This window comes from Carcharodon carcharias, chromosome 8 (genome assembly GCF_017639515.1).
Source record: "Carcharodon carcharias isolate sCarCar2 chromosome 8, sCarCar2.pri, whole genome shotgun sequence".
Lineage (NCBI taxonomy): Eukaryota > Metazoa > Chordata > Chondrichthyes > Lamniformes > Lamnidae > Carcharodon > Carcharodon carcharias.
The window spans coordinates 124,668,477-124,679,814 of NC_054474.1; the positions used below are offsets into that span (position 1 = coordinate 124,668,477).

General features: G+C 42.0%; 1 protein-coding gene across 4 annotated transcripts in view; it reads left to right on the forward strand.

The window, feature by feature from the left end:
- LOC121280843 (FK506-binding protein 15-like) overlaps window positions 1-9,688 on the forward strand; it is an 87,801-nt gene extending 78,113 nt beyond the window's left edge. For all 4 annotated transcript variants that reach the window (XM_041193125.1, XM_041193126.1, XM_041193124.1 and 1 more), the window contains exons 26-29: window positions 658-765; window positions 4,069-4,949; window positions 8,587-8,692; window positions 9,063-9,688. In XM_041193125.1, the coding sequence (XP_041049059.1) occupies window positions 658-765; window positions 4,069-4,949; window positions 8,587-8,692; window positions 9,063-9,140 (1,173 nt within the window). In that variant the 3' untranslated portion in view covers window positions 9,141-9,688. The remainder of the gene's footprint in view (window positions 1-657; window positions 766-4,068; window positions 4,950-8,586; window positions 8,693-9,062) is intronic.
- Window positions 9,689-11,338: the final 1,650 nt, after the last annotated feature.

Here is an 11,338-nt window from a genome sequence, read left to right on the forward strand (position 1 = left end):
GGCTGCCCCAGTGACCTGTTATCCTGAACACAGCAGTCAACGTGTGTTTTATATTGTCCCTGGGTAACATAGACTGTACTTTTGTGCCTGTTCTGTGATCGTGAAACTGGAAGCACGTGATGCCTTATTCCTTGTAGGTGCTGAATCAAAGATGTTTCAGTTGTCCCTCTGGAAAAATCAGGTCCCTTGTTCCTTCAGTTGAAGGGATTGTAAAAATGTGTCTGTGTGTGAAAGTATGTTCGGTCGACTGAAGGCTGTTGCACAAAAAAATATATTTTCTCCAATTCCTTCACCTCCACTCCTTCCTCTCCTCTGAGCCGTGCACAAAAGAAGTGTGGGGCCATCCCAACCAAGTGGTTGGTGGTTGTGCATTTCAAGTATATGACTTCTGTAAGCTGTCATTCAGAAATTAGAGCAGACACCACACTGCTGCATAGTATGATGTGCTCTTCTGGACTTCGATTAGAGGCATTTTAATGGGTCACTGTGGAAAGACCATTCCTCTGCAGCTAACTTGCACCTGACTTGAGCATGCTTGGTGGTGAAACTGGTAATGATGGAAACTCTCACTTTCCCAATGGTTTTGTCATTCGTTTTGAAAAATCAACCTCAAAACCTGTGTGCGATGAGCTGTAGGGTGACACAACTCTTTTGCAGGTGAAGAAAATCATGAATGGCGTATTTCAGTCATTGCGAGGAGAGTTTGACCTGGACGAAATGTACAATGGCAGAGGAGTTCTCAGCATCATCATGAACACTATCAAGGTATGGACTTTGTAACCAGCTGGCACCAAAGAGTCAGAGGTTGGGCTTGCTTGTATACCTGACACCCCTGATTAAAACCCACTGTCTAGACCTGGATATATATATATATTTTTTTTGATGCAATCCTTTCCTTTGCCTATTCCCTCAGATTTCAAAGTAAACATCATGTGCAAATATAGCTAATATACAAGGTACCCAGCTAGCCTCTAGCTAATATACAAGGTACCTAGCTGGTCTCCTTGGAGGCTGAGTTGTTGTGTGCCGCCTCCTGTAAGAGTGGATTTGGAGTTTGGTGTGTCTCTTTCTCACACTGTAGCAGTGTGCACACAACAACAACTTGCCAACAATATAGTCCCTTTATGCAGTGAAACATTCTGAAGCACTTCACAAGAGCAAAATCAGGCACAAGTTGGCACATAGCCGCATATTAGAACAGGCTTGGTCGAAGAATTGCATTTTTGAAGGATTTTAGAAAAGTAGAGACACAATTTTAAGGAGGGAAGGCCAGAGCCCTTTTTAGGCCCTTGGCAGCTGAAGCCACAGTCCCCAATGCTGGAAATGGGGAGTGGACAAGAGGCCAGAATTGGAGAATGCAGAGTTTTCCCACATCTGTTGCACTGTAAATGTTGGGAATATACCAAGATGCATACTGTGCCTGCATTTTCCTGAGAGAGAGGTTGGAGAAAGAAGGGAAATCTATTTACCAGCCTTCCCTGACTCAAGCCTATCCCTTGAATTTTTGCACAAAAGACCTTAACTTTAGCACAACAGGGTATTGTTTTTTTTTCAAAAGGCACAAATCCTGTTGAAAGGACAGGACTCACTGGAAGCAATATAAGAAAATGCAAAAACACGTTAAAAGACTGATCAAAGGAACAAAGAAGATGCAGGAAAAACATAGAAATAGAGGCTAAACACAAATGAGCAAACATTCTTTCAGTTCAACAGGGCAGTCAGAACAAGTATTCACAAGAGAAGATATGTGACAACTGAAGAAAATCAGTAGCTGCAATTATAAATGCTAAAAGAGCTCAAAAACAAATCCCTAGAGAAAGATGGTATTCATTCCAGAAGGCTGAGGGATCTGTGTGGTACTGACTACTGTTATAAGAGTCTTTGGATATTTGGATGTGCCAATAGATTGGGAAAAGGCATATTCAAAAATGACAAAACATACATGAGCAACTACAATCCCCTTAGCCTTCCATTCCATGTAAAAGTAGTGGAACTCATTATCAGAAGTAAACTTGAGCATTATTTAAAATTCAGTAAACAGCATGGATTCAGAAGGGAAAAGTCCTGACTGAACAGCTTCTGAAATTGAGGAAGTGCTACCCAAACTAGACTGTGGAAAGCTGCAACTTCCAACTGAGAGTTTCACATGAGAGGCTATCACCCATTTTCATAAATTATAGGAATCCAGAGTAAATCCTGGGAATGGTTAAGAAATTGGCTAAAAGGTAGGTAATCTGTTGTACTTAAGTTAGTTCAGAGTGCGGCAAGTATTGAGTGAATGGCTCCAGAGCTCACAGTTTCTAATCTACACACATGACCTGGATTGAGAAACCCAAAGCAAAATGGTGAAATTTGCCAATGATATTAAAAATGGGAAGATTCCACTCAGAAATTACAGAATGAATTGGGCAAAATGAGCGAGTGGGCAGAACAATAATAGCCAGTGAAACTTATTGCAGACAGGAGTATAGTACTGCATATAGAGAGGAAAAATAAGCCAACACATGCACTCGGTCAATGGTGCTGAAAGAGATTTTGTATTCTGAGTAAATTAAATATGTCCAGCCAATGCAGAACAGCAATCAAAGCCAACAGGATGTTGAAAGTAATTGCCAAATAACCACGTCAGAGAGGGAGTCACGAGCTCTGGTTCGGCCAGACCTTGAGTACTGTGTCCATTTCTGATGGTTGTGACACAAGACATTCACCTGCGGTGGTAGTGCTGGGGAGGGTAATTAGGCTGAATTCCCCTGAGTTGAGGATCTGAGTTATGAGGAAAGACTGGAGCAGTGTGTTTTTCAGCCTGGAAAGACTGTTTGAGGAGTGATCTTATAGAATTATAACACTTAAAGGACTGGAAAGGTAAATTGGGCATAAATTAGGACTGGAATGTGTGCATTCAAAACACTAAACAATTTTTAAGATTAATATCAGGAAATTCTCCCTCATGCACAGAAATCAACATAGAATAGACTTTCAGGAATTATAGCAGACTGAAAATTCTGGGATTATTTTTAAACAATTGGATGCTGAAATGCATGGAAACTACAGTGGAGGAACCAGCCATTCAGCCAAACCAGTTTGTGTTGGTGGTTACTCTCCATCTAAGCAAATAGACCTAATTGCGTGTACCTTCCTGGTTCCCACATACCATTAAATTCTTCCTTCAACCACCTATCTAATCTGATCTTGAATGTTGGCAAGAGTTTCTTTTCAGCCATTAACTATGGAAGTGGATTCCACATAGCCTCAACTGTGTGAAGAAGTTTCTGCTGTTCTCTGTTCTGAATCTCTCTTTATGGTTTCTTGATTCTTGACTCTTTGACTATTGGAAATAATGTGTTTCTATCTAGTCTGTCTCGTCCTGTCATGATTTTAAAGATTTCCATTTTATCACCCCATAACTGGAGCAACTTTAGGATATTTCTGGCTGGATGAATTAAGATGGATCCCATGCAAAAAAAATATGTTTGGTTGTTCTGGTGTTTGGTTCCACAGTTACCCAAATGACCCATCACCTGAGAGGTTTGACAATGCTGACAGGCTGTTTGAATTGTTGCATCACACCTAATCCAGTGCTATTCTCACCTCCTCTCCAGACACATTCTGATCATTAGGTTGGAATTGAGCACCCAGGGTCACCATTTTTTGCCGTCCCTCCCTCTGCACTGCTGCCCTAGCTGTAATGTCTAACTCCCCATAAACAGGGGTTAAACTTGGGACACTCTCAGCCTGAGTAGCTCAGCAATGCGCTGACTAAACTGGCAAAGCCATTAGGCAATCCCACCACAATTGTCCTTTAAGAAATGAGACAGTTTGTTGGCAAGAAATTGAACTCATGAGATATTGAAGTTGAGTCTGATCTCGAAAGGGATCTACACCTGTACCTTATTTGTCCCCATCTGAGAGCAACTAATGCAGTACAGACTGGGGGAATAAAACTTGTATGGATCAGTCTGGACAGTACACCTCTAACTGATCCATCATGGGACCCAGCAGTAATGTTTTATGCCTCAATGCTGGTGATACAGTTTAACGTACAAATGACCATGTCTTCTTTCCTGACAGGTAGTTACCCTGCAGCTCTTGAGAAGTGGCCAAGACCAGCCAATCATGAAGAAAGACAATGAGGATGAAGAATCTGAGGAGGAGATTGAGGAACGGGCAGCTCCTTTGATTGGGAGTCTGAGTACTAAGGTGAATACCTCTATCACAGAAAAGCCAAAGAGTGCAGCATTGTGTGAGGAGCATTCCACAGCATCTGAAGCTGATCAGTTAAATGATGTGGCTTTATCATCCGGTCATTCTCATGAGGCGATTGAGCTTAAACTAGATCACGCTGAGGCCAGAGGTTCGAAAGCAACACAGCTGGAGTTGGAGCAGGCGGAGGCATTTCTGAGCCCTACCCAGAACATTGCCATAGGTAGACTTGATGCAAGTGTGGCAGACAGTCAGGAGGACGCAGCAGGGGACTTGGGAAAACAGACAGGTGAGGGAGAGACTGAGAAGAAAGTAGAATCGCCTCTGTCTGACCTACAAAGTGAAAGACCTCATCACCAATCAGAGGTCCTTGAGCATGAAAGGACATTGGAGAAAAGCCTTAACCTAGTAGATGGGGCCCAGCATTGTGAGTCAGGCAATGCCTCCGTTTTAAACAATTCAACAGCTAGTGAAAGACAGGAGGAGCAATCTCAAACACTCAGTTTTGAAAGTGGGGATAGCAGCGCTGGAATTCAGGAGGAACCTCGGCCTTCAGAACCTCTGCATGGAAAAGTGCCAGATCTCAATGGGGATGAAGAGAGCCCAGAAATTCCAGAGGGTCCAGCGTTCAACCCAAATGAGACTCCCTCGGAACTGGAGACATTGCATGTGACGGAATGTGGTTCCAATGGCACAGCAACAACTGAAGAACTCAAATCTAAATCTGTCTCCACACCAAACCCCTCCAGGTAAATAGTGTATAACTCAAGGCAATCGCAAGGTTTATGGGTTTCCCAAACTTGGGGTGTCCTTGGAAACAGAAAATAAGATAGTCTGATTGCACAGAATTCTGGGTCAATATGCCTAAGTGGAAATGAAATGAAATGGTTGAATTCATTCAGAAAGCCATAGCTATATAATAGGATTACGTAGGTGCTCCTGTGAGGTAACCAGCCTTTAAGGATAAAAAGTTTATAAAATATTTCAAATATTTTGGCTTTAACTGTTCACTCTGTGTGTGCACTTTAGTGTTCCAGGTATAGCTCCCTTGAGGGTTTAGCTTCCAACCTCTTGCTGTGCCTTCAAGCTAGGTGCCATTTGTAAGATGCATTTTATAATCCTATCAAGGTCCTACGTAATTGTAATAAGACACCTTTAATCTTGTACTTCAAATCTTTTGTAATAAAGACTAATATACCATTTACCTTCCTAATTGCTTGCTGGACCTGCATGTTAGCTTGCTGTGCTTCGTGTATAAGGACACTTACCTCTCCATGGATATCAACAGAGCTTCACACCTTTTCAAGCACCCACTTTCAGTTGATTCACAGATAACTGCCGCTGCTAGGCATTTTCATTAGACCCTTGGTTACCCACTATTTCCAGAATGCTTTTTGTACTTTCTGCTGTGACAACAGATAAAAGGTATTTGTTTGATATCTCTGCTGTTTTCTTATTCTCCATTATAATTTCTCCCTCTAAGGGGACCCTTAGAATTTCTTCCCTTTTACATGCCTAAAGAAGCTGTTACAATCTTGTTTTGTGGCTCTTGCTAATTTACTCTCCTATCGTATTTTTTTCTTCATATCTATTTTTGGTTATCCTATTCTGAATTCTTTGGGGGAAAGATTTGTTCGCGTATCACCATTTAAAAGTGACTTCACAGACTAGGTAGATCCCCAAGAGGCAAACAGCGTTGCGGGCTGCCAAGTGCAAGGACCTGCCTGGGTTTTCCCATTGATATCATTGAGGAAACCAGTGCTCCTTGATTTTTTTTTTGTTTATCAATTCCTTTATTTTATTATTTGCTTAGCTCTCCATATATCAGATTTTATTTTAATGAAAATTCAAAATCCTTTAATGCTACTATTCTCCAGTTAGTTAACTTTAATTTTATATCCTTAAATCTGATTTAATTAAGTTTAGTGTTTAATAATTTATGCCCTTGGCTATAAAATAAATTAATCACTTGGCTATAATTCCTCAGGTATCATCACTCCTCTAATATCACTTTATCAGAATATGTATTTTCTTCAGATTCGTCTCTGCTCCCTTCCTCTATCATGTTTCACGGTCACTGCTCTCTGCTCATGTACTCCTGTTCTATATTTTCCCTTTCTAAAGGGAATTGGATATATACTAGAAAAGGATCAATTTGTAAGGCTAGTAGGGAAAAGAGACAATTTGGCTAGCTCTTTCAAAGAGTGTCATCGAGTGTATCCCAGGTGTAATGGGCTGAATGGCCATCTCCTGTGCTGCATGATTTTATATGCATTTTCTCACCACCTTTTGGTCTTTATTCAATTGTCGGTTCTCCTGCCTAATTTTTAAAAAAAAATTTTAAAATTCATTTACGGGATGTGAGCGTTGCTGGCTAGGACAGCATTTATTGTCCTCGAGAAGGTGGTGGTCAGCTGTCTTGAACTGCTACAGTCCATGTGATATGCACATGGTGTTTGAATGAATTGGTTGGGTGCTCCATTTCCATATATTTAGCACTTTCCAATAACTGAAGTAGATCTCAATCGCATGTGAGTGGGATGGGAGATGTGCTTACTTCTCTTTCTCTCAGCCCCCCACACCTCATCTAAGTGAGCATATAGGCCCTGAATTCGAATACTTTCCTTGAACCTCTATACCTGTCTACCTGTCGTCTCCTCTGTGATGCCTTTAATAACTATTTCTTTAGCCAAGCATTTGGTCACCTGACCTAATATCTTCTCCTCACTCAGTGTCACTTTTATTTGATAGTGCTTCTATGAAGTAACTTTTTACATTTAACATTTTACTATGTTAAAGATGCTATATAAGTACAAATGAACTGAAATGTGATCAGTGTTGCAGGCACACATCGACAGAAGCTGTCTTAGTCATGTAGGACCCAGGAACTGAGAGCACCAATTAACCTTTTCAGTGAATCTAAGCTAACACCCCTAAGTGCAGTACTGAGAGAGTGCTGCACTGTGGAAGATGTCATCTTTTAGAGGAGGTGTTAGGCTGAGACCATGTCTGCCCCCTCAGGTGGATGTAAACGATCCCAGAGCACTATTTGAAGGAAATGCAGTGGAGTTCTCCTCAATATTGTGGCCAATATTTGTCCCTTAAGCAATATCACGTTTTTAAAAACTACTTGGTTTGTTGGGGGCTTGCTATGTGCAGATTGGCTACATATGAACATACGAGTTAGGAGCAGGAGTAGGCCATTTGGCTTCTCTAGCCAGCACCTCCATTCAATAAGATCATGCCAGATCTTATTGTGGTCTCAAGTCCACATTCTGCCTACCTCCAATAACCTTGACTCCCTTGTTAGTCAAGAATCTATCTACCTCGGCCTTAAAAGTATTCATTGACCGTGCTTCCACCACTCTCCGGGGATCAGAGTTCCAAAGGCTCCTGACTCATCTCATCTCTGTTTTAAATGGGAGACAGAATCACAGAGTCTGACAGTGCAGAAGAGGCTCTTCGTCCCATCGAGTCTGTACCGACATGTGAGAAACAACTGACCTACCTACATACCTAATCCCATTTACCAGCACTTGGCCCATAGCCTTGAATGTTATGACATGCCAAGTGCTCATCCAGGTACTTTTTAAAGGATGTGAGGCAACCTGCCTCCACCACCCTCCCTTATTTTTAAACCATGCCCCTAGTTCTAGTCTCTCCTGCAATGGGAAACATCCTTTCAGCATCCACCCTGTCAAGTCGTCTTAGGATCTTGAATATTTCAAAATGATCTCCTCTAATTCATTCTTGTAAGATACTACTCCAGCCCCTGCCCCCCCATCCCACCCCCATCCCCAATCCCAGATATGAGTCAATTGACTACATTTCGAAAGTAATTCATTGACTGTAAAAGGCTTTCAGACATCCTTGGTTCATGAAAGGTGCTATAGAAATGCAAAGCTTTTTGTTCAGCTCTGCTGCCTATGTTGCTTTGTTTTGGTGCTGCTTATATTTATCAGGTAACTTTTTGGGATTTTATAATTGGCTTGAGAACTTCCTGGGCAGGGGGAGAAGACAACCAGCCCGGGTTCCCCTCTCCTGATCTCCATCCAGTGACTCCTGCTGGATAGTCTGTGTGAGCTGGATCAAGCTTGACTGGGATGATGCCACACACACACACACACACACACACACACACACACACACACACACACACACACACAAACCCGCACCCCCCTCTCCTTGGTTGAATAGCCTGCTGGCATTTGCTACCTCAACTTAACAGATGAAGAACGTGCAGTTGGGCTACTAGATTTTTTTTTTTAAGAACCTTGTGCTAGCCACTATTAGGGAAAGAGCAGAACACTAAAATAAACATGTACAGCTCCATTAAAAATGAACAGGAAACCCTGACATGGTGACCCTGTGATCTTTTACCTTTAGTCTTTTCAGTGATGATGATGACGATGAGGGCTTGTTCAAACCAGTGACTCTGAAAGTGGAGAAGATGGCAAAGAAGGAGGAAGAAGAGGAGGATGAGGAGGAAGTGGTAAGGAAATGAGGATCTTATTGCTGCAGTAGTGAGGCAGAATGAGGGCAGTGTTGCCTTGGTAATGTCCTGTGGTGTGAAGGGAGTTGTGAACTGTGGGTTTATAGTGTAAAGGACGGTGGAGAACTGAGGGTTTATAGTATAATAGAGGTGGGGTAAATAACTTGGATGTAACAAAGTGTTGGACATTGGGAACCTGAAGTGTGATTGCAGGTCTAATCTAACCTCATTCCTGCTACCATTCAGTGGCAGTGAATGTGTGTCAAGTGCCTGTGGAGTCAAAACTTTTTTCTTTTGCCTCAAGATGTTGAATTGTCAGTGTGATGTTTGTCACTCCGCATCTTTCTCTCTCTCTCTCTCTCTCACACAGAGTATGAAGGGCTGCCCACCACCAGCTCCACTCTTTGGAGATGAGGACGAGGAAGATGACTTTGACTGGCTTGGATGAGGTCACCTCTATTGACATTGAGGACATGGAGCTGGTTCTGGAAGTAGCCAGTTCAGACCCTGCGGTTGTCTGAGAGAAACAGTGCTTATTCTGCAATGTACAGCCCTGTGGAACTTCACATTCCGAAATCCTCTTAGTGGTTGTAACCTGATGGTCTTAGCCGTTTTGATGTGAGGCTGTGTCCTCAGTCAGCACAGAAGGAAACTGTGGATGAAAGTGCACTGACTCTGAACTGTATTGGTATTGTTCTTGAGCAGTATATGGCTCTGTTGCAAACAGATTTTCTTTTTATTTCCTGCTGACTTTCAATACATTTTTACTGTTTATACAGCCAGGGCTAATGATGGTTGATGGGGAGCCCAACTCTGCTGACCGCTTAATAACTCCTATTGTCTGCTACAGTTTGATTATGAATCTCTTTCATTCAGTTTTTGTCGTGTTGAATCGGTTGCGATTGATGCTCATGCATAGAAGGGGACATTCTCCTTGTTCTGTGTATCCGGTACAAGCACAGGTTTGGTCCAAAATAAAGTATCTCTGTGCCTTAACCTCCAATCGCTTGGTGCATGACACTTGCATTTCCAACATAGTTCTTTGATGCAGCTTGTGAGGGGGGATTTGTGGACATTCAAGTCTATGCCCTAACTAGAAATGCTTCTCTAAACCTCTCTGCTATCCTACCTATTTCTGCTCCTTTTACATGCCCCTTTAAACCTACCTAATTGGGTTGTCTGCTCTAACCTGCCTTATGCGGCTTGATGTTGAATTTTGTTTGATAACTTTGTGAAGCATCTTGGGAAGTTTTATTATGTTAATGATATTTCAATACAAGTTGTGATGCTGGTTTCATTCCTCCACTGTGCTAAATTCCACTTTTCCTGTTAACAGTCACTATCTGTTTAAAATATACTGGTTCATAACTCCATCAAATGAGCATAGCAGTGGATTCAAGTTAAGCAGGAACCTTTGAACACCTTTGTGCAGTGGGGCTAGCTGGTTTGCTTAAACTTCTTCATTCTGGACCTTTTTTTAAATTAATTCACGGGATGTGGGTGTCGCTGGCTAAGCCAACATTTATTGCCCATCCATAATTGCCCTTGAGAAGGTGATGGTAAGCTGTGTTTTGAACCGCTGCAGTCCATGTGCTTTAGGTACACCCACAGTGCTGTTAGGGAGGGAGTTCCAGGATTTTGATCCAACGACAGGGAAGGAATGGCAAAATATTTCAAAGCCAGGATGGTGAGTGACTTGGAGGGGAACTTGCAGGAGTTGGTGTTCCGATGCATCTGCTGTCCTTGTCCTTCTAGGTGGTAAAGATCACGGTTTTGGAAGGTGGTGTCAGAGAAACTTTGTTGAGTTGCTGTAATGCATCTTGTAAATGGTACAACTGCCAATACAAGTGTGGTGGAGTGTGTGAATGTTGAAGGTGGTGGATGGGGTGCCAGTGGAGTGGGCTGTTTTGTCCTGGAGCATGATGAGCTATGTGAGAGTTGTTGGAGTTGCACTCATCCAGGCAAGTGGAGAATATTCCATCACACTCCTGACTTGTGCCTTGTAGATGATAGACAGGCTTTGGGGAGTCAGGAGGTCCCAGCCTCTGACCTGCTCTTATAGTCACAGTACACATACCGGTTCAGTTTCTGGTCAATGGTAACCCCCCAGTATAATAGTGGGGAATTCAGTGATGGTAATGCCATTGAGTATCAAGGGAAGGTGCTTGGATTGTCGCTCTTGGGGATGGGTATTGCCTGTGTTATGATACGACAGATGGTATTTGTCAGGCTGACCAAATCCACAAGGGAATCTTGGCCACACTATCACAGCCGTTTTTCAATTTGTATTCATTATGAGAAGGTTTGTGCATTTAATTAAGAAGTAATGAGTCCACTAACGCCTTAGAAATTTTAAAAATTAAATTAAAACATTTATTAGCAAAAGAAAAGTGTTAAAACACATATAGAAGATGTTTTCCCATAATATCTTTCATGTTGTCAATATGGCCTTTTCCTTTTGGGAAAATTAAATGTAATAACCTTTCCCTATTTATCCTGTAAGTTCTAAAACTTTATCATGTTTCTTTGAAAACCAAACACCTCTCCACTTAACTTAAAATGCAAATTTCATTCACACTCTATCTGCTGACACGTTTACCTTAGCTCATTCATTAGCATTTCAAATACCCTTTTTACACCTAACTC